General features: G+C 35.7%; 1 protein-coding gene across 2 annotated transcripts in view; it reads right to left on the reverse strand.

The window, feature by feature from the left end:
- Positions 1-253: 253 nt before the first annotated feature.
- LOC127623662 (consortin-like) overlaps positions 254-24,790 on the reverse strand; it is a 37,656-nt gene continuing 13,119 nt past the window's right edge. For both annotated transcript variants that reach the window (XM_052098074.1, XM_052098073.1), the window contains 9 exons: positions 22,930-23,163; positions 21,391-21,500; positions 19,400-19,430; positions 18,069-18,155; positions 16,861-16,978; positions 13,158-13,179; positions 12,811-13,059; positions 4,060-4,201; positions 254-3,877 (listed from right to left, as the gene is read on the reverse strand). In XM_052098074.1, the coding sequence (XP_051954034.1) occupies positions 3,666-3,877; positions 4,060-4,201; positions 12,811-13,059; positions 13,158-13,179; positions 16,861-16,978; positions 18,069-18,155; positions 19,400-19,430; positions 21,391-21,500; positions 22,930-23,161 (1,203 nt within the window). In that variant the 5' untranslated portion in view covers positions 23,162-23,163 and the 3' untranslated portion in view covers positions 254-3,665. The remainder of the gene's footprint in view (positions 3,878-4,059; positions 4,202-12,810; positions 13,060-13,157; positions 13,180-16,860; positions 16,979-18,068; positions 18,156-19,399; positions 19,431-21,390; positions 21,501-22,929; positions 23,164-24,790) is intronic.

Below are 24,790 nucleotides of genomic sequence, written 5' to 3' on the forward strand. Positions count from 1 at the left end.
CTGTGCATTTCAACAACAGTCTTTGTGGACTTACTGGTCCCACACAGTTGAGCACAATAATGGCTTGTTTGCACATGCTGGCCAATGACTCTTGCTCGGCTACATCTGCTACAATATCCTCCACACACTTGCAGACAAACAGTGGCATGCCAGAGATAGATTGTACAGGTCTGTGCATGTGTACTTTTGTGCAGTCGCCATTTTTTGTTATCTATATTTTGCAGTAAAAACAATCTCCTCTCTAGCAGCCCAACATTTTTATTTTATTTTTGTATAATATACAGTTGATATAATATAATGCATTTAATATACAGTAGATAGATATATTTAATAATACTTTCTCAGACATTTAGTAATCTGCAGTTGTCCTTTACCCACACATTGGTAAAATAATCAAAATAATTACTTACAAATAATAATAATAATTAAAAAAATCCAAATTGAAACACAATCACAGGTATTTTAGCATAAATGTATTACTTTTATGGGCTTGTAGGACATAATGTACAAAATGTTGTTTACCACTGTAAACGTTTACCCTATAACCCAATGCATCGTTTTAACATTCTCAATTACCAGAACAGGCAATTTCAGATTATGATGGGATTGACCAAACATTATGCCTTTAATCAACAATATTCACAAACACTGTAATCCCATCGGATAATCTCATCAGAAAAAGCCAAAACAAAATCTGCTAAAGCTGGTCTAATCCTTTAGTCTAACTACCTCATGTCAAGGCATGACAGTACAGGCCATTACAATGTAAACCTAAACAAAAAAACACCTTTGTCCAATTATAAATAATTCCAGGTGTGTTGTGATTCCGAGTACCCTTAAAAAAGTACCATGGTAAAATGATGGCATCAGAAGGTAGTAATGAATAATATATATTTATATACTATGGTTTTTAGTACTTCAAAGAAAACCATGGTACTATCTTAGTACAGGTCCAAACAACATGGTAATATCATGGTCCTTTATTAAAAGGTTTTTAATTAATAAATGGTAATTTTGGGGATCATTTTACAATGCAATTAAGTACTGCATAATACACATTAACATCTTATATACAAAATATGTCGTTATATTATGGAGATGCTTTTTGATGCTCTGTTAGTGTTACATAATTAATTATATTCAAAATGTTCAAATGTAACTGAAGAAAAAAAATTGCTTAACACATATTGGATAAATGACTAATTATTTGTTTCGCTCTGACAGCTGAATTTAAGTCTCCTCTTGCCTAACACCAACACTGAACATCAGCTGAATCTAATGCTGCAGAAGTCATTCGGAAGAAAAGCTCAATCATAAATCTTGTTTGAATATAAAAATGTGGAAGAATACATCCTGTGCTGGAAAGCTGCTAAGAGAGCAATAATCAAGAGTCAATGGTAATGCAATATAGGGTAAGAACATTAGGTTTCCTTTGCTGCACATTTATAATTTGTTGGTCCATCAGTATATTACATATACAGTATAAGTAAATATATCTGAAGATTGATATCAATAAAGGGGATTCAAATGTCTGCATGAATGTGATTGACCAGGTTTTAATATATCAATCAAATTCATATTCTCTCCTAAAGAAATGCTTTTTTTTATGATGATGATGATGATGATAATTCACATTGGAAAATGTAAGCAAATTGCAATTTTGGCATGAACAGCAATAATGACAATGCAATGATCATGAAAGTTTCACGATAATTATATATTTATTCACTTAATGCTTATTTATCATACATCTTAATGCTTCATTGTTAGAGGCTTTTTGCTTTAGATTCTAAAATTAAGTTAGCTATAAGTCAGTCTGTGGTGTTACACAATGGTTTCCAAAGAGGAATGCTCCTAAATGACCATGTACCATTGTACCATTTATTATGTGAGCCAATTCCTTTTCCTGGTGTACCATCTACTGTATTAGGATTATTCATCCATTAAGAGGTCCATTCCACTATTGTCATGGGTAGAGTTACAGTACAAGCCTATTATGACTTTTAATATGTAAAACATTCCCAGTAATAATTCAGAGATATGTGTTGTTTTGGAAAAGGAAGCAAGAAAATATACCACATAACAGATGATATTCTGTTCATAACACTAAAAGGTTTCAAATTTAAAGGGATAGTTAAAAACGTCTCTTTAATTACATCTTTGTATTAAAAAAGATCCAATGAAAAGTGAAAGGTGACTGAGGCTGTTATTCTGTCTAACATTTCATTTTGGAACAACATGAGGGTGAGTAAATTATTTTTCATTTTTGGTGAACTATCCCTTTAAAGACCCTATAATTGATTACACAAAGTCTCACAATCAGTTTGATTGTTTAAAACATGTTTGTAACTAGATAATAAAAAAAGACTACTTGTTGGTTTTATATATGGCCATAGTGTTTTCCTCATTTAATCCACTAGACCACAGAGGAAGTGATGTAGCAACACACATAATTGACAGAATCAACATAGAACTGATCATCATTATTGTACAGATAACTATTTAGGCTTGTCAAGTGCTATTAGATGTGTGCTTTGAATTGTCAAATATAAAGCCAACTGTGTTGACGTGCCATGAGTTAATGATGCTACATACAACTATTTTGTCTTAAAAATGTAGATATCTTAGTTTCAGTGGTTATAGCACTAATGAAAATTGCCAAATCAGACTCAATCTCAAAAAAAAAAATGTAAATACATAAAAGCATGGGATGTAGTGTTTAGAGTTTAAGAGTTTCTGGCTCTAGAGGCAGTTCTTTTTTGTAGTTATGTTGCATAGGAATGGCACTGATATGTTAAGATCAACCCCTCTAAGCCTGATTTAATACCAATATCAAGTATCTTATAGCCTGCTTATACATAAGGAAGCTGTGTGTGATTTGTTAAGGCTTAGTACAGAAACATTTATTAAAGGGATAGTTCACCCAAAAATGAAAATTCTCTCATCAATTACTCACACTAATGCCATCCCAAATGTGTATGACTTTCTTTCTTCTGCAGAACACAAATGAAGAATACTTTTAGAAGAATACTTCAACTCTGTAGGTCCTTACAACACAAGTGAATGGTGACCAGAACTCAGAAGGTCCAAAAATTATTTAAAGAGGCATAAAAGTAATCCATACGACTCCAGTGGTTAATTCCATGTCTTCAGAAGCAATATGAAAGGTATGGTTTAGAAACAGATAAATATTTATGTCCTTTTTTTACTCTCAATCCCAACCTTTGACCAGCCCCAACCAGTAGTCGACTGAATGTGAAAGTGTAGATTTACAATTAAAAAAAGGACTTAAATACTGATCTGTTTCTCACCCACACCTATAATCTCGCTTCAGAAGATTTGGATTACTTTTATGCTGCCTTTTGGTCCATCAAAGTTTTGGTCACCATTCACTTGCATTGTGAGGACCATCATAGCTGAAACATTCTTTTAAAAATCTTTGTTTGTGTTTTGCAGAAGACAGAAAGTCATACACATCTGGGATGACATAAGGATGAGTAAATGATGGGAGAAGTTTCATTTTTGGGTAAACTATACCTTTAAGGCCAGACTGGTAATGTGCATAAGTGCATAACAATCTCAGATGAATGCTGTTGTCTGCCCAGTGACAGTCCAAAGAAATTACAATGTAAAGAAAGAGATCCATTTAAGGCAGAAAAAAACTACTATGATGCACCAGAAGAGAGCCATTGTGTGAGAGCATCCAGTCCTCGTTGTATAGTTCCAAAGTAAAAGTGTACATTATGAGAGAAGTCGACACACACGTTTGAGTACGCCCCTCCAATGAGGCAATACAGAGCAGTCCCACTTATGCTTATTACCACGGTAATCAGACACAAGAGTAGAAGGACGAGGCAAGATTTTCTAGCCGACTCATCTGTATGCATGAGAAAGGAATTAGCTCTAATCATTTTCAATTTAATGCAAGAGATATTTGAATATATAAAGTTATTGTGTGACCATTTGTGCTCTAATCATTTTCAATTTAATGCAAGAGATATTTGAATATATAAAGTTATTGTGTGACCATTTGTACACAAAAAAGTGGTGAAATCGTACCTTGATCGAAGGCATCATCGGGCTCTCTGAAGCGGACTTTGCGCATAGTCAAATCTTTGTCTGGAGCAGAATTAAGACTCTCTGCTCCTCTTACACAAACTCTCTTCTTTAAAATAGATACTAAGCCATCTGAGGGAAACATCTAGAGAGATCACAGACATAAAGAATGATTTTTTTTAAATAGACTGTACAAAGTGTGACGTGTGCAAATCAGAAAATTCTGGGTGTTGATCCATTTATAAAGACCCAATTTCCTCTTGAAACTTAAAAGTTTGAGCAAGACATCGAAGGGCTTATCTCTCTTTTTTTTTTTTTTTTTTTAAATAGCCATTAGGCTTAAATTTATTTCACAGCCATGAACCATGGTTTGATACTGCACCCTGAGTGTTTTTACTCTGAAGAGACAGACTGTATTTTTTAAATGTGTGTAGGCTATCTACTGAAAATGAATTGTCAGTTTTTAGGAGTCCACATAAAGACAGTGCTGGGGGGTAGTAACAGACTACATGTAATCTGGATTAAGTAATTGGATTAAAAAAACAAATCCTTCTAATTACATTAAATTACATTAGAAATACTTATAATCAGATAAATTTTTTGTGACGTTGATTCACAAATATAACTGGTTTAGGGCTGCTTTTCCCAAAAGCATCGAAAGTCTAAGTAGATCACAGAATCCATTTTATGATTCATCTCCATTTCCCAAAGCCATCTTAATTTAAGTAGTACTTGAGAATGCTTGTAGATTTACAAGGGCTCTGGACTACTCCTACTGCGAGAGCATTTTAAGGACACAGACTTATGCAGACACCTGCAGGATAATCACGAAATTACACTTAATACAATATAAATACCTACAGCTGATATCATGATACCTGTTTATTTATTTTATTTTCACAGAAAAAGCTAATAATAGCTAATAATAACAATAAATAACAAATGTAAAAAAAAAAATTTAAAAAAAAGATAGTCCATGTAAATTGCGAATAGATTAATAAGTAGCTAAACAAATAACATTACTGTATTTGTGGCATGATTTTTACAGACAACTGTATAAAACCAGACAGAGAAGAAAAAAAGTCGATGACTTGCTGCCTTGCATGAAAATCGCCCGAATATTGGCTCATCGTCCTCATCTCCTTTTCCTCTCTGGAACCCAAGGGCGCTCTTGCCTGCACTACATGTGTAGCATTGCTGTTAGCGTTATCACTTTTGGGAGTAAAGAGCAGACTTCCGGTTTATTGGTGAATATCCCTAAAGCGCAGCTTCCACACGTCTCTTTGTTATATTCAATTACTGCTTGTCATTAGCGGGATCATACACAGGGCGTCCACTGACTTCATTGATCCGGGAAGCTTTCATATAGACAAAAAGAGTCATTTGTGAAAATGAATTATTACAAATGCACACCTGATTATGGAAAGAGTGTTTGTGTAAATGAAAAAGATCGTTCTGCACAAAATTATTGTAAAACTAGGCAATTATGTAGTTAATTAGGCTGAATATTTAAGAAAATATCTTCAAACATTTCCAAGTTAATTTGCAAATGTTTATAAAGTTACGGATAATAATACAATGAAGTTACAATGACAAGCAGTACTGAATGTTCATATTTCAGCACTCTCACTCAGACAGAAAACACTCTTAACCGCCTAGATCAATCATTTTTGGGAAACGTGGCCCAGGTCTGTTACCACACATGGATGGCATTTGTAATGGCACATTTGCTGGAGAGAAAAATACACGTTCCTTTTATTTTCCCTCAGAAACTGGCAAATAGATTAGATTATTTAAAAAAGTAATCCAAGAGATTACGTGGTGATAATTTATTTTACAGTATGTGTACTTTCAGTGTACTTACAGTGTACTTCCCAAGTACTGAGAAATATTAGGTCAATATGTACTAAATATGGTTTAAGGTTAGGGTTGCGGTTCTGGTTAGTACCTAGTAATTCCTGTAGTTGTTGTAATTATATGGTAAGTAAATGTAGAACAGTACTGTAAAATAAAGTGTGATTACATTACTAACTAAAATTTTAGACATGTAATTTGTAATCAGTATTACAATTATTATTACAGTATCACAGATTACAATTCAGAAGTATTCTACCCAGCACTGCATATAGATGGCCTTAAATCTAGTAAACATAAACAATAATAATAAACTAATGGACATTAAAGCCACAAATGTCCAATTTTGAGCTCATGTTGTCTTCAGGAGCATGCAAGAGCCAAGTAGCAATTCTTTGCCATCATGCAATAACTATCATGAGCCACATGGGGTCATCATCTTCAACAGTATAATGAACATCGTTATTCTGATCACACCATTGCTTATTCATCATGTTTTGTTTACATGTTTTTTTTCTAATAAACATTATTATAGTGTTGAGAGTCATGTAATAGAGTCTTTTTTTTTTTTTTTTAAATACATTTTGGGGGTCCAGGACAGAAGTGCTGAGAGCTAAGTGTCTTCAAATTACCAAAAAAAATGAGTCCCAAAAATTATGTGCAACAAATAACCAAACTAATCATGTAATGGTCACTCATTTGTCATGTATGTCTGAGTTGTGAACAGTGAGAAAGTCACAAAACTCTAAAATCTTTCATTATTGTATGATGCAGTTCTGGTGAAGGCTTATGCACTTGGAGTGCTATTTAAGAAAACCACACCCTGCAGCTTGGGAAACCATACACTCCCTGAACACTTTTTCAGCAAATTGCTGCAGCTGGCTGCCATAATGCTGTAGATGACATCACAGTATTTTGATTTTCCAAAGCAGAATAAATCCCAACAGCTTTGCAATGTGGCCTGCAAATTAGAAGACAGTCCCATGTGCTATTTTACTATGGCATACATTTATTTTAAGTTGGGCAGGACAATATATCTTAAAAAGTTATATTTCTCATATCTTGATAATTATGTATTTGGTCTAAAATGGCTCAAAATTGGTGGGTTTTAATCAGAGGAACCGTCATTTAATCCAAACAGCAATTGTAGCCAAGTAGATAAAATATTTTAAAGACATTAAATAAAAAATTTAGAATTAGTGTTTCATTATATTAAAACAATAAGGGAGAATGAAATTCAATCACTTTCATCGATATGCACTTTATATTTATATTTCATACACAATGATACTTAGTAGCTTAATAAAACACATTATTTACCTTCAAATGTTTTTACTAATACGTTTTTGTGAATGAACAAGGTGAGCAAAGCAACTTCACTGACTTATTTTTTGAAACCCCAGTTGAACATTGCATAATACTAAATTATTACAGTGGGACACGTCAGGGCCTTGATTCCCAAAAGCATCAGCCTAAAAGATCATAGAATCCATCTTACGATTCATCTTAATTTTGCTGCTCATTTCCCAAAAGCTTCGTAACTCGTACAGCGCAAAGAGTATCATAAGAACACAGACTTTTGCAGACACTTCATGACAATCGCGAAATTACAAGTAATACAATTGAAATACCTATAGCTACACTTTATGCTCATTTAATATCAGTATACATACATTCTTTTAATTATAATATTTAACTGACAAGGCTAATAATAATAATAATAATAAGTAGTAGTAGTTACAATCAGAGAGAGAAGGAAACAAGTCAGTAACTTGCTGCTGTGCATGAAAATCGTCCGTACAGTATATTGTCTCCTCATCCTCATCTGCTCTTCCTCTGACACATAAGGGCTCTCTCACCGCACCACACATGTGTAGTACCGCACATGTTGTGTAGCAATGCTGTTATCGTTATCACTTTTGGGAGGGAAGAGCAAATCTCCCTTTGATTGGTAAATGTCCCTAAAACGCATTTTGCGCTCCGCAAAAACACAGTGAACCTCGTTATATTCAATTAATGCTTGTTGTCATTAGCAGGACCATACACAGGGTCTCCGCTGTCTTCACGGATCCAGAAAGCTTTAATCTCAACCCACAGAGAAAATTTTGAAAACGAAATATTAAAATGCACTTGATGAATGAATCAGTGATTGTGTAAAAGAAATGTAGCCTATCGTTCTGCACAAAACGATTGCAAAACAAAATGCAATCATGTGGTGAATTATGACGTACATTTAAGAAAATATTTGTTTATATTTCTAGCAAGCTAAATTACAAATGATTTTAAAGTCACGCACAAATACTGTGTAAACAGTAATCCGTCCTGAATGCATCCCTGCAGCAGTAATGCACCATCCCTTACTTGTCAATCAACCTTTTCGCTAAAACAAGAGTTTAAACTTCGCTGGTTATGAGTGGTTTCAAAGGAAATAACTGTCTGATCTGAAAAAAAAAACAGAAACACAAACAAAAATGTCCCTAATCTTCTTCAGTGTGTCTGAAATCAGCATGCAGGGACTTATGAGAAGCACGAACATCTGCAGCTCAGGTAAACACGGGTAATTCACTAAAATAATGGACAATTCTGCTCGAAATGTTGCGTTTGTGCTTAGATAAAATTTCAGCTGCATCATGGAGAAATGCACTTATTTATTTTGCTTTCTTGCAATTTATTATCATGCAGTAACACACTGACATAGTGATTGATGTTTGTAGTCATGAAACAGAGCCCCTCCCTCCAAATCCTATCACAAGTGGTCATAATACCAGGTGTAAACGGTCTATGATGAATATGGATGGGAATGCACCCAACCAAAATCGGTCTGATTCATGATTCATTCATTCATTCGATTCACTCGATCCAGTCACAGTGATTAAAGGCCTCCATATACTTCCAGAGAAGTTCCTTTTCATTCTTTGTTCAGGGGTAAAAAGAAGTTCTAAAGAGCCAAGCAATAGTATACTGTCTCAGAATATTCAGACACGCTGTGGGAGGCATTTAGAAGTGCATTTAAACATGAGGATGCTACAAAACCTTGTGTTAAACTATAATGTGTTATTAGTTATTTAATGCCAAATTCTAAGAATAGACTTCATATGAGGTCAGTACAATAAGCCGTTTTAATCACTCGTTGATGATTTAAAGTAATATATATGAAGTAGAAATGTTTTAATATGTCTTATTGATATTCTGAATTCATGACGCTAACATGCTATACGTGGCCTTTATATAGGCCGGTTACACTGTTATTGTGATCTATAATGACACTGATACAGTCACAAAGATAAGTGTATAAAAGTGATAATGCTCAGAATAAAGACAATAGAATAATCATGGATATATCTTACATTAGACAGATGTTGGAATGGCTTTCGCTGCAGATGGCACATGAGTGAATGGGCACTTGACAGTATTTGAGAAGATTTGATTCTTTTAGTAGACTAATTAAACAAAAATAAATTGCATGACATAGTCTTGGAAAATGATACAGATGTAGGTAAGTTGCACCAGGTCGCTAATAACTCTACACATCGATGTGTTAATGTTAACTGATTTTGACTCACTAAACAACATAAGCAGAACTTGCTGTGGGCATCAACGTAGGTGGAGCTCTATCTCGAGCTGTTACGTACCACCGAAATGAACGCAAATCACCTTTTTGATCAGATTTTGTTCTAAATTACGTCAAACCCATTCGTTCTTTGATTTCATAGGAACTAATGTATATCGAGGCCTTAACAGCTCACTGGAGAAGATTATCAGTGAATAAGGACTTACATTTCCATCTGTTTCTCACACAAAGCTAAAATGGCTTTAGATCAACGTTTTTCAAACTGGGGTCCGCGTAACCCCAGAGGTCCTTATCAAACAAGCAGTGGGTCCATGGAAAATATCTGAATTGTGAATATTGTGTTGCAATGTTGTAATCAAATAAGCATTAAAAATGTGATGAAAAAACTACCCAATGTATAGCTATTCATAGTATGACAATATAACAATAGAATTGAGAACAATATATTCTGGACTGCAAATTTAAGTGTGGGAAAATCTGCTTATTTCCTTGGTAACAGGGACTTTTCTGATTGGTGAATGAATCTCGCTTTAAGATGACTCGGGGAGGGCGATAAATTTTTTTTATCTACAGGAGTTTCTGCGGATGACACTGGACAATATCCATCAAACACTGAGACGCGGAGCTGTTATTTCATCCAGTAAAAAAAGATGAGGTTTAACAGCATGTATTTCAAGTTATACATTGCATTCAGAAAGTATTCAGACCCCTTCATTTTGTCACATTGTTTGATGCTGCAGCCTTACGCTAAAATGCTTTAAATGATTAATTTTTTTCCACATCAGTCTACACTCCATACTCCATAACGACAAAGCAAAAAACAGATTTTTGATAATTTGCTAATTTATTAAAAAGAAAAAACTGAAATATCACATTGGCATAAATATTCACACCCTTTGATATTACGCTTTAAATTTGTAGCTCAGGTGCATACCATTTCTCTGGATCATCTTTGAGATGTTTATTTGATTGAAGTCCACCTTACAGAAGGACAACCATCACTGCAACACTCCACCGATCTGGGCTTTATGGCAGAGTGGCCAGACGAAAGCCTCTCCTCAGTGCAAGACACAAAAAAGCGCCTAAAGGACTCACAGATTGTGAGAAACAAGATTCTCTGGTCTGATGAAATGAAGATTGAACTGTCTGGCCTCAATTCCAAGCGTCGTGTCTGGAGGAAACCAGGCACAGATCATTATAAGCGCAATACCATCCCAATAGAGAAGCATGCTGGTGGTAGCATCATGCTGTGGGGGTGTTTTTCAGAGGCAGGGACTGGGGACTGGTCAGCGTTGAAGGAAAGCTGAACACAACAAAATACAGAGATATCCTCAATGAAAACCTGGTCCAGAGCGCTCAGAACCTCAGACTGGGCCGAAGGTTCACCTTCCAACAGGACAATGACCCTAAGCACACAGCCAAAACAACACAAATGTGGCTTAGAGACAACTCTGTGAATGTCCTTGAGGGGCCCAGCCAGAGCCCAGACATGAACCCAATTGAACATCTCTGGAGAGACCTGAAAATGGCTGTCCATTGACAGTCTCCATCCATCCTGACAGAGCTTGAGAGGATCTGCAGAGAATAATGGCAGAAAATCCCCAAATCCAGTTGTGCAAAGCTTGTCGCCTCATACCCACAAATACTTGAGGCTGTAATCACTATCAAAGGTGCTTCAATGTACCGAGTTAAGGGTCTGAATACTTATGTCAGTGTGATTAAATTGTTTTCTTTTTAATACATTAGTAAAGTTATCTAAAATCTGGTTTTTGCTTTGTCATTATGGGGTATGGAGAGGAGATTGATGTGAAGAAAAATAATAATTTAAAGCATTTTAGCATAAGGCTGCAACATAAAAAAAAGTGAAAAAAATTAAGGGGTCTGAATACTTTCTGAATGCACTGTATATCGAGTGTGAAGATTCACAAGCCACAGCTGACTAGCACTGGATTAGCAAGTTCCCCGTTTTTGACTGTATATACAGTACATACAATTATTTTGATTCATCTTGCTAGATAAAGTATGCTACTGTCATATAATAAGTTAGTATAATATGATGATCCAGCTTCATGTCAAATGCAATAATATATTTCCTAACAGTGACCCTTACTTTAACCATACCATCTGTCTAACAGTGGCCAATTATAGTTCATTTCAATGCATTTATACAGTATATATTATATAACTTTCCATTTCAGTAGGCCTATGTCATTTATGTGAGTATAAATCATTTCCCGTTCACTGCTGAACGGAAGAGAGCCTTTAAGATGTAGGAATATTTAGGAGAATTGATTCTCCTTTTTCTTCCTATTATTTGCAGAAAAGCAATAAGTGACAGTTTACGACGACACAATAATTTGACAGTTGAATTTGAATATTGTTGTGTGATATTATAGTTTATATGAATACAAATTAATTATTAATAATCAATCAGATTAATAAGATCAATTAAAAATCTGGTTTATTTATTGCTTTATTTTTTCAGAAGAACATGGTGCTTTCTTCATGCGTAAACTCCTGCTTTGACTGGGGGGAATTGTAATAATTTAAGAAACAATCTATACTGTATAAGCTTTATAGTGTTCACCCTGCATTGGTGCTAAAACCTCTGCTGAGCAACATACCATCTCCTTTCCTTCATCTTCTGGTTATTGCTTGTGCCCTCTTTGATATGAATTGCTTGTGATGTATTCCTCACTTGGAAAGTGCAGCACAATCACTGTAAATGTAATTGAAACACTTTGCACACAAAACCCTTACATAACAGGACAGCAGTGCCATTCTGCAAGCTTCATATCATATGTATTTAAACTTATTTGAACTTACTGTGCTAATTTTGACTTTTAGTAAATTATACCATATTTGTTGGGATGGTGGGTGTGGGGCAAGGGTCCACGATGAAACTGGTGTCATGAAAGGGGACCTTGGTTTAGAAATGTTTGTGAAACCCTGCATTAGATAATGTGTAATACTGTGCATGATGCCTATGGACCACTTTTATGATACTTTTATGGCACTTTTGCAGGGGGGTCCAAAGCTTTAAAGCCTCAGTTTAAAGCCCACATGGGCATGGGTGACCAGCACAATTCTCCTTTTGTGTTCTGCACAAAAAAATTAAGTTGTAGGGATTTGGAACAACATGAATGATTTTTCATTTTGGGTGAACTATTTGTTTAATACATGGCTCTAAACAGTACAAATCATTCAGAAAGAGATTGATTTGGAGAGTGTGAAGCAGACGGATGGTGTCTCAGCATGCTGTCCTTTCCTATGGGCAGATGGTAATTTGTAAGAGATTAACAACACTCCTACAGTGTGATTTGTCTTACCTCCTCTACCTGAATGAGTTTGGCCAGCTCATCCACAGGACCCTGGCTACCAATCTCTACCTCCTCCTGAAGATCCTCATTCCAGCACTCATCGGCCTCAAGATCTTCCTCATCCTCCTCTTCACAGTCTTCTTCTGGCACCTGTTTGGCTTCCACCCAGTTTTCTCTCCCGCTTGAGTTGACTAAAGCTTGTTCTTGTTTTGAGCCTCTATGTTCTGTCACATGGGGTGGGCTATTTTGCAACATTTTCTGCAATGACAGTCTATTTTAAAACGGACTCACTGAAACATAAACTAAATGAACAAATTAAGCTTTTTGGGGGGGGGGATTTAGTTCTTATGTTTTACCTTTTCTGCAGGAAGATTAGGTCTGAAAGAAAAACAAAATAGTTTTTGTCAAATTTAAATTAATAAAGGAATATTCCTGGTTCAATAAATGTTAAGCTCAATCAACAGCATTTGTGGCATAATGTTGATTACCACAAAAACTTGAGTGAATTTGAATTGTCTCTCCTTTTCTTTAAATTAAAAAAAGCAAAAATCTGCATTACAGTGTGATACTTTTCATACAATAGAAGTGAATGGGGTCAATCCATAAATGTTAAAACTGCTGTGCATTGTACAAGCACTACATGGACACCTTTAACGCTTGCAGACTGTCACCATGTCAACAACCGCGTCTCCTGCTGAAACCGCTTAAACGCGCTCCTCCCACTGGGCCTCATGGGAGTTGAAGTCCCCTAGGCTTCAGCCCGTATGTTAATGTGCCCCTGCCTCTTGTTTAAAATAATTACTAAAAAGGAATAGTTGACCCAAAAAATAAAATTATCTCATCATTAACTCACCCTCATGCTATCCCAGATGTGTATGACTTTCTTCTGCAGAACACAAATTAAGTTTTTAGAAGAATATTTAAGCTCTGTAGGTTAATACAATGCAATTGAATGGTGAACAGCACTTTGAATCTCCAAAAAAACACATAAAGGCAGCATAAAAAGTAATTCATCTAGTGGTTAAATCCATGGCTTCAGGGGTTATTTGATAGGTGAGAAAAAGATCAATATTTTTCTTTCTTTTTTTACTATAAATCTCTACTTTCACATCTGTAAGTAACATGTGGCACCTGTTTAGTTTAGTGGAGATTTATAGTAAAAGCCAAGGACTTAAATATTGGTCTGTCTCTCATCCACAGAGCTGAGATATTTTGTCTTCAGCAGAAAAAAAGAAAGTTATACATATCTGAAATTGCATGTAATATGTAATGGGAGTAAATGATGAGAGAATTTTCATTTTTAGGTGAACTGTCCTGTTAACGAACATTTAAACATTCTTACTATAAAAATTGTAACTTATATACACAGTTGAAGACAGAGGTTTACATTCACTTAGGTTGAAGTCATTAAAACTCATTTTTTTAACCACTCCACATATTTCATATTAGCAAACTATAGTTTTGGCAAGTTGTTTAGGACATCTACTTTGGGCATGATATGAGTAATTTTTTCAACATTTGTTTAGAGACAGATTGTTTCACTTTTAATTGACTATATCACAATTCCAGTGGGTCAGAAGTTTACATACACAAAGTTCACTGTGCCTTTAAGCAGCTTGAAAATTACAGAAAATGATGTCAAGCCTAATTTAGCTTCTACTAGGAGGTGTACCTGTGGATGTATTTTTTAAGGCCTACCTTTATACTCAGTGCCTCTTTGCTTGAAATCAAGGGAAAGTCAAAAGAAATCAGCCAAGACCTCAGAAAACTAAATATGTAGACCTCCACGGGTCTGGTTCATTCCTGGGAGAAATGTCCAAATGCCTAAAGGTACCACTTTCACCAGTACAGACAATAGTATGCAAGAATAAACACCATGGGATCATGCAGCCATCATACCGATCAGGAAGGAGGTGCATTCTGTCTCCTAGAGATGAAAATAGTTTGATAGAAAAGTGCAACTCAATCCGAGAACAACAGCAAAGGATCTTGTGAAGATTCTTGAGGAAACAGGTAGACAAGTATCTATATCCACAGTAAAACGAGTCCTATATCAACATAACCTGAAAGGCTGCTCAGCAAGGCCACTGCTCCAAAACCACCATAAAAAAAAAGCTAGACTACAGTTTGAAAGTGCAATTGGGGACAAAGATCTTACTTTTTGGAGAAATGTCCTCTGGTCTGATGAAACAAAAATCTAACTGTTTGGCCATAATGACCATCAATTTTGTTGGAGGAAAAAGGGTGAGGCTTGCAAGTTGAAGAACACCATCTCAACCGTGAAGCATGGGGGTGTCAGCATCATGTTGTGGGGGTGCTTTGCTGCAGGAGGGACTGGTGCACTTCACAAAATAGATGGCATCATGAGGATGGATAATTATGTGGATATATTGAAGCAAAATTTCAAGACATCTTCAGGAAGTTAAAGCTCGGTCGCAAATGTGTCTTCCAAATGGACAATGACCCCAAGCATATTACCAAAGTTGTGGTAAAATGGCAATGTCAAGGTAATGGAGTGGCCATCACAAAGCCCTGACCTCAATCTGAATTTGTGGGCAGAACTGAAAACGTATGTGTGAGCAAGGAGGCCTACAAACCTGACTAAGTTACACCAGTTCTGTCTGGAGGAATGGGCCAAAATTCCAGCAACTTATTGTGAGAAGCTTGTGGAAGAATACCCAAAATATTTGACACATGTTAAACAATTAAAAGGCAATGCTAACAAATACTAACAATGTGTATGTAAACTTCTGACCCACTGGAAATGTGATAAAAGAAATAAAAGCTGAGATAAATAATTATCTCTACTATTATTCTGACCTTTCACATTCTTAAAATAAAGTAGTGATCCTAACTGACCTAAGACAGGGAATGTTTAGTTTAAATGTCAGAAATTGTGAAGTTTAAATGTTAAGTTTTAGTATAAATGTATTTGGCAAAGATTTATGTAAATGTATGACTTCAACTGTATATATATAAGTATATATAATATATAATGTAGACTTTGTCAGTTCAAACCAGTCTGGCCATTCCCTGTTGAACTCTCTTATGAACAAGCATTTCTATATGCAGACCTGCTGCTCACTGGATGTTTTTTGTTTTTGGCACCATTCTGAGTAAATATTAGAGACTGTTGCATGTGAATATACCAGGAGATCAGCAGTTACTGAAATACTCAAACCAGCCCATCTGACATCAACAATCATCCATGCGATTATCTAATCAGCCAAGCATGTGGCAGCAGTGCAGTGCAAAAAAATCATGCAGATATGGGCAGGAAATTCAGTTCATGTTCACATCAACCATCAGAATGGGGAAAAAGTGTGATCTCTGTGATTTGGACCACAGCATGATTGTTGTTGCCAGATGGGCTAGTTTGAGTATTTCTGTAACTGCTGATCTCCTGGGATTTTCACGCACAACAGTCTCTAGAATTTACTTCAAATATATATATATTTATATATCATAAAAAATTAAGAGTGCGGCCCTCGAATAAAACAACTTAAAACAACAAATCTGTTTTTGTTTTTTATTTGACTGTGAGGTGAATTGTGTAAATTATAATAGTGTATTTTGTATATAGCATCTTTAAAAGGTACACTCTAATGTTGTCAGTTAACTTAAAAAAATGTTTGTTATGTGGTAACATCTTAATTAAATGGTTTTATTCAAGCCAAAAATTTTGTTTCAACTGACTAAATCATCCTGTAAATTAGGTTACACCAACAAAGTATTTTTTAGGGGTTGAATTAATAGAAATAGATCCTTGAGGTAACAATTGCATGTTACCAATTTTCTTAATGTAGCTTTCTGTATTTCTATAAATATTTTTTTTTCTGAAAATTTATTTGGAAAGTTTACAAAGTGCTATACTAACAAAATTAATTGAATTGCTTGTCAAGGTGCTTAACAGAGTATAGTAAAATATGAAAATATTCATAAGAAAGATACACCTCTATAAAGTTATACAAAATAATTGTTATATTCATTTTATAAAGCACTAAATCTTTTTTATGGACAACCTTTGTCTATGACTTACAAGTTAACACACAATCTTACCTCTGATGTGTTCTGCAGAAATGACTCAACGATTCCATATGCTCTCTCTCTCTGTCCATTCCATTAGCGTTTAAAGGGGAGATACTTTTGGTTTGGACACCAACCCTACACTGGGACTCTGAAACCAAACATATGGATTTGAGGCTTGTTAATGTTTGGACTAATGTTTTCTTTCTCGCTCACAAATGCACCCAAAACCACAAAAATACACACTTGAATATACACATAAAACACATGGCAGTGGTTGAAATACATGAGTTCTCTACTCAATCCCTGATTTTCCACTAGAAAAAAAAAATATCATACCAAAACAACCATTATTTATAATAGCTATGTGACATTATTCAAGTTTCACTTTACACAGTTAGGTCTTGTTGACAGTAAATCAGATAAGGTGGGGGGTGGGAGGGAGGGAGGGAAAGTTTGACCTCTGTGCTTCAGTGATATCAGTGGAGTAACAGAGAGAGTCACATGTGGTCTGGGCAGTGGAGCACAGTTAGGAAACGAGTAGTTTCCTGAGATCAAACCATTACACTTCTGTTTACTTTTAAAGGATGAAACTGGTCATTAAAATTATAACTAATTTGTCCTATTTATAAAAGGAGTCTCATCTTTATAAGATAAAACAATAACTAAGGAAATCCTATTAAAGGCAAACAATGTGACCTCCCTTGGTTAAAGTTATTTTAGCAATAGCTTTTCAAAGATCATAACTCTCTACTGAAAACAGCGTATATCAGCCTAAACTAGGATGTCACAGTAATGTTGCAGAGATGAAGGACCCAAACACAGAGATAGAGGCAAAATAAGTTTTATTAAACAGAAAGACACAATACAAACAAAAACTCTCACTATGGAGAACAATGATCAACATAAACTTGGCCACAAGGCACTAAAGCAATAGAAACAGAATATGGTACGATTCTAAACAACCGGAGAATCTTCAGGCACAGGAAACCAACAAGACAGGGAACAACAAACACAAACTCACAAAACAAACAAGCAGTGAACACGAAGCAGAGGAGAATTTACATAAAGAAGAAAATAAAGGGACACAGGTGCTGCAGATCTGTTAAACGAGCTATGCAACCAGTGTTGCTATAGAAACACACAGACATTCAGGGGAGTCACAGTCAGGCCAGACTGTGACATAGGAGGCCAGCAGACAAGCTTAGGCTGGTTTAAGATGTTTTAAGCATGGCTCTTACCCCATTGCTCCTGTATAGATGCCAGATTAGACAGTAGTCTTTCATGGTACAGCTTCTCTAGTTGGAGAAACTCCACTGCCCACTGATCTGAGACAGTTCATGGCTTAAAGAAACCAACACTTAGAAAGAGACTAATATATTCAAATATGTTAGAATGTAAAACTATAAAATGACAATAATACCGACTGGATCAGTATATCATTATACTGTATATCATTATGATCAACATGTTACTTTATAAAGGCAGGGTATAATCGATCAGTCACAACATTAAAACCTCCTGCCTAATATTGTGTAGGTCCAACTCGTGCAGCCAAAACAGCACCAACTGTACAGAGTGGTTATCTGAGTTACAGTAGACTTTGTCAGTTTGAACCAGTCTGGACATTCTCTGTTGACCTCTCTCATCAACAAGGCATTTACATCTGCAGAACTGCCCCTCACTGGATGTTTTTTGTTGTGTGTGAAAATCCCAGGAGATCAGCAGTTACATAAATACTCAAACCAGCCCATCTGGCACCAACAATCATGCATGCGATTATCTAATCAGCCAAGTGTGTGGCAGCAGAGCATAAAATCATGCAGATATGGTTTAGGAGCTTCAGTTATTGTTCACATCAACCATCAGAATGGGGAAAAAATGTGATCTCAGTGATTTGGACCGTGGCATGATTGTTGGTGCCAGAAGGGCTGGTTTGAGTATTTCTGTATCTGCTGATCTTCTGGGATTTTCACGCACAACAGTCTCTAGAATTTACTCAGAATGGTGCCAAAAACAAAAAACATCCAGTGAGAAGCAGTTCTGTGGACAGAAATGCCTTGTTGATGAGAGAGGTCAACAGAGAATGACCAGACTGGTTCGAACTGACAAAGTCTACGGAAACTCAGATAACCGCTCAGTACAATTGTGGTGCGAAGAATATCACCTCAGAATACTATTCTGAGATGCAGGTTGGCGCTGTTTTGGCGGCACGAGGTGGACCTACACAATATTAGGCAGGTGGTTTCATTGTTGTTGCTCATCGGTGTATGATGACCAGAGGTGGAGAAAAAAAACGTGTTTATTAACAATCATTACATTCGCTAAATAAATCTCACTGTCATTGTTTCAAATTACTTAAAAAATCATCAAAACACTTCCTTTTCTGCAACACCCTAAACATCTACAAAGGGGACACACCCTAATGAGCCCAATGATGGTTAAACTTGCCCTACACTATGACAACAGTATCAATATGGACCACTAAGCGATAGTAAAAGAAAGACAAAGAGGAAACAGACACAGATCCATCCGCAAATGACTGTAGTGAATTTTAAATGCAAAAGGATACAATCTTTTTCAAGGAAGTAGGCCTCTGCTATCTGTAATGGAAGGAAAATATTATCAAGTAAAATATTACATCTGCTTTCCATTTCTGTTCCAAGCCATTTCTCTTACGAAGACAGGTTTTATTAAGTGTCCTGCTTAAAGACTCCCAGTTGGTCATCAATCAAGACTGCATTTCCTGTTAGATCTGAATCTAGAGTCTTGAATTAATTTTACTTCACTGACCAAGAAAAGCTGCTATGGTGAAGACCATCTTTAAAGAGATAGTTTACCCAAAAATGAAAATTCTCTCATAATTTACTCACCCTCATGTCAATCCAGATAGGTATGATTTTCTTTCTTCTGCTGAACACAAAGATTTTTAGAAAAATATCTCAGTCCTTTTGAAGCTACATAATCACATAAATGCAGCATAAAATCATACAACAGTGGTTAAATCCATTTCTTCAGAAGCAATATGAATGGTGTTGGTGAGAAACAGATCAATACTTTAGTCTATTTAAGTTTATTTACTATACATGTTCACTTTCACCAGCTCTCCTAAGCGCTCTTATTTCCTAAGAGTTCTTCTTCTTATGTTTTTGCCGATTCACATTCTTTATGCATATCACCACCTACTAGGGAGGGAGGAAAATGTATAGTAAAAAGGACTTAACTATTGATCTGTTTGTCACCTACACTTATCATATCACTTCTGAAGACGTTAATTTAACCACTACAGTCATATGGATTACTTTTATGCTGCCTTTAGCTTCAAAGTTCTTGCCACTTTTCACTTGCACAAAATGGGCCAACAAAGCTGAGATATGTTTGTGTTCTGCAGAAGAAAGAAAGTCATGCACAAATGATGAGAGACTTTTATTTTTTAGGTTAAAACTACATCTTTAATATAACACATAACAGAAGAATATGCTAAAGGAACACATGTGAACATCACAGCCAAACTGGTCTGACATTAAGCCTGGGCTGGAGAAGTCACACACATGAAATAATTGGCCTACTTTTTGACCCACTGATGCATTATCTTACATGGATTGCCTATTTTTAGAGCAATGCTTAAGACATTAGACAGAGCTAAGGAAAGTATTTAAATGTTCCCTATGCTGTCGATTTTATCTAATTAAAATATCAATGGTCGCATTTACACCCGGCATTAACATGCATTTCAGAATATATCCCTGATCACATTTGAATGTGGTTTCAGTGATCCAATCATAATCCGATCACAATGCATCTTGGGTGCATTAAGCCTGGCTTTTAATGTGGTCAAGTGCTACATGATTGTGATCCAATCACCAAAAATGCATGTTTAAATGAGGTGTTAATGGGGCCAGTGAGAAGCAATTTGACCTCTTGCAAAAATAAACTAAAATACTTTCGACCATTTTCTGAATCTACATAACCCTAGGGGGAGAGAGAGAAAAACTATTCCTGTGAGCAACAGCAATTTTGGTTGTTTGTCTTGCTAAATGATCTGATTTTAAATTAGCATGGAGTGTTTTTTAAGCTTTTAAGGCAGAGTAAAGTGAAAAGCCTATAAAATGGTCAAAAACAAGACAACACCCTATTTAGATCACAAAGCCATAACAGTTTGTTCTGGCTTCAATTATACGGACCAGAAAGCCTTTAAAATATGATAATTCCATCAAGGCTATATTACTAGTAACTGCTTCATGACAGTCAAGAGGCCTGAAATGAACAGCATGAGCCCTCTAGCTACCCTTGCGATAATTTTAGCAATCTAACACGATCCACTGAGTACACATGAGCATTTGTCAGGTTAACAGTATGGATTGGATAAGCCACCCTTCAGTTTTATTAATGTGTATTTTGTGATGGATGATGAGGTTGACAAAAATGCACATGCAAACTTGTATTCAAAAGGAAACAAAAATGACTCTACGTGCACTTGAAGCCTTTGTTTGAGTTTATTTTTATTTTCTTTGCTATGGCCTTTATATGTGAGTAACCTTTTCAAACCTATAGAGTACACACCTGGTGTAAGGAATGAGGAAGGAGCATGTGATCATTATCTTCAATAAGGGACTGCAGTGAAGCAAGAAGAAAAGGACTGGGCCCAGATGGCACAAGGCCAGAAAAAGTGCCTGCAAAGTAATGGAGAAACAATAAGAAAAATCCAAACCTATACTGATTTTCTATTTTTAAGGGAAATTTCACCCAATTCAACCCATGCTGTTCGAAACCTACATGACCTTCTTTCTTCCGTGAAAGGACACAAAAAGAGCTGTTAGGCAGAATATTAGTTTCAGTCACCATTCACTTTCATTGCATAGAAGGGCAACATGTCCTTTTGTGTTCCACAGAAGAAAGTACTATGGGTTCAGAACAAGTGGGAGATTAAATGATGGCAGAACATACATTTCTTGGGTAACTATGCCTTTAAGAGAAAGTTTTTCGAGATTTTATTTTATTATAAACACCAAAATGATGTAGTCATTATGGAATGCTCTTTTTTGAATGGTACTTTGTTAAATAATCATCTTATTTATGTAGCATATTAATTAATTGAGTGTTTTATACATGCTAAACTTAGCGTGTTTTGAGTACAATCAGTCATTTTAATATTAAAGGGATAGTTAATCAAACAATAAAACTTCTCTCATCATTTACTCAACCTCATGCCATCACAGATGTGCAAGACTTTCTTCAGCAGAACACAAACAAAGATTTTTAGAAAAAATCTCAGCTCAGTAGGTCCATGCAATGCAACTGAATGGTGATCAGATCTTTGTAGCACTAAAAATCACTTAAGGAAAGATAAAAGTAATCCATATGACTGCATTGTTTAAATCAATATCTTCAGAAGCAATATGATAGGTGTGGGTGAGAAACATAACAATACTTAAGTGCTTTTTTTAACTAATTTAGAATACAAAAAGAACTTAAATACTGATCTGTCACCCACACCTATGATATCCCTTTAACCACTGGAGTCTTATAGATTACTTCTGTTTTCTTTTTGTAATGTTTTGGAGCTCCAAAGGTTTGATCACCATTCACTTGCATTGTAACGACCAACAGAGCAGAGATTTGCTTCTAAAAATCTTTGTTTGTATTCTGCTGAAGAAAGAAAGTCATACACATTTGGGATGACATAAGGGTGAGTAAATGATGAGAGATTTTCGGGTCACATTTTTGGGTGAACTGTCCCTTTAATATTATTTATGTTAATGTTCAATGAACTGCATGCCATGCTAACAGTGAAAGGCATGTGTTTTGAATGTTTTCATGCTGATGTATAGTATGGGACTAGCCAGTAGGTGACAAAATACCCCTTTAAATATTATTTAGATTATTGTTGAATGCTAGAGTGTGCTAACACCAAAAACTATTACGGGCCTTTCAGACCTGAATGCATTCTTGCGCTAAAAAAAAGAAGCTAGATGAAGCTCACGTTTTTTTTTTTCTTAACACGGCAAGACGCAGCTCAATGGTCAAAGACGTCCATCTAGTGCATGTTTAAATAAAAAAACAGTTAAAAATAACAGTGCACAATACTGCAATATGGAATACCTTGATCTAATGAGAGACTATGGCTCTTGATGTTGTTTTGAGACCTCTCTAGTGAGCTCCTGCTCTCTGAATTGTGCTTAACAGTGTCCAAGTCCATCTCATCGGTCTCTTTCAGCTTGTTCTGAGTCACATCAGAGACTGTTAGGCAAGGGTTGATGACATCTTCTGTGGTCTGTGTTCTTCTGGTCATCTCTGTCCATCTTAAAGACTCCTTTGTCTCAGAATCCTCCATAACTGTGATCACAAAGAGGATAATTAAAAAATCATAAAAATTATTTATATGCCTTTGTCTATAAACCTATATGTCTTTCCTTTTTCCATATAACACAAAAAGCAAAATGTTAGGGACTGAAAGCCTTAGTCACCATTCATTTTCATTGCATTTTTTTTACATACAATAAAAGTGAATGGTGACTAAGACAATTTCTAACATTCCATGAAATAAAGTCAAACAGGTTTGGAACAACATGAAGGTGAGTAAACTATGGTAAAGTTCTAATTTTTGGGCAAACTTTTCCTTTCATATCACAACAAATATATTTTATGGCTCTTACATGCCAACATTTACCACCCAATCTCTGTTTTCCAACAGATTTCACAACACCACAGTCCCCTGCTTTCCCCAATGTTTATGTCGATGCTAGTGAGAACCAACACAATGTTCACATCTTTCTCCAAAATAATTCTGAGTGGAAACCAGATGTGTAGTCAAGACCCTTGAAACCCAGATCCAGGCCAAGACTAGACACTTCAAGACCCAGATCCAGACCAAGACCTAGACCTGTCGGTCCAAGAACCAGGTAGTACATTTTAAATAAACCAAGATGCTGAATTTATTGTAGCAATTATTTATAATATTCAACAGTTAAGTTTTAACACCTTTTCATTTATTTTACTTAATTTAACAAGAAACAAGTCAACAATCAAACTTTACTCCCTTTTCGTATCACATTTCCCCCCAAAACATTTATGAATGAAAAGTGTAAACCATAAATAAACTTTATTAAACAATTGTGTTTCATATGCATTATGAATAAAACAAAATTAAACAATATATATTATTCAAAATCACAGACATGTCTGTTGAGCACATGAAAGCAATGGTCAATCAGAGGCGTTTACGTTTCCACTGGCGCGGAAAAACTCTGCTCACCCCCAGCTCAATACGCTCGACAGCTACCTCTTTGGGGCATGTTTGTAATTTGCCATGCCAGTGCGTTTTTTTCTATCATTGTTTTACAAATATGATCAATAATATAATCTTATATATGCATGATTACAGTTGGAAAGATGCCAGCTTAGCTTTTGAATGCCCACAATGCACAAACAGTGTTTTGCTTACTCAAGTATTGCCACATGCATGCAATCATCATTTGAAGACTGTTTGAAGTCAGAAATATACATGATGTTGTGATTAAAGCACAGCATCCAACAGAAACTCCTGCATTAAAGGCATGTTTTAAGCACTTCTGACAGACGTTATTGCTTTCAGCTCATTGGCGATTTTTTTGTTCCTCATTTGAATAAAGCAGAGAAATCTATATGTTATTTGTGTAATCACGGTTCTCTGTTAGCATTAAGTGAGGTGTCTAACTATGGAATACACCCCATTTGCATATTCCTGGAAGCACATTACGCCAGCCCTTATTGGCTGGCAGAAGTGACGTTTGTGTCAGGAGGAGGCTCCACTTACCAGTATAAATTGGGCAACACAGCGTCATTAAATTTTTCAAAACAACACACCTCTTCCTCGCTTCACACAGCAAAGAAGGTGATCTGGTGAGACACCTCACTTAATGCTATCAGAGAACCGGGGTTACACAAGTAACCTATAGTTCTCTTTCAAGTATACATTTCGGTG

This window comes from Xyrauchen texanus, chromosome 30 (genome assembly GCF_025860055.1).
Source record: "Xyrauchen texanus isolate HMW12.3.18 chromosome 30, RBS_HiC_50CHRs, whole genome shotgun sequence".
Taxonomy (NCBI): domain Eukaryota; kingdom Metazoa; phylum Chordata; class Actinopteri; order Cypriniformes; family Catostomidae; genus Xyrauchen; species Xyrauchen texanus.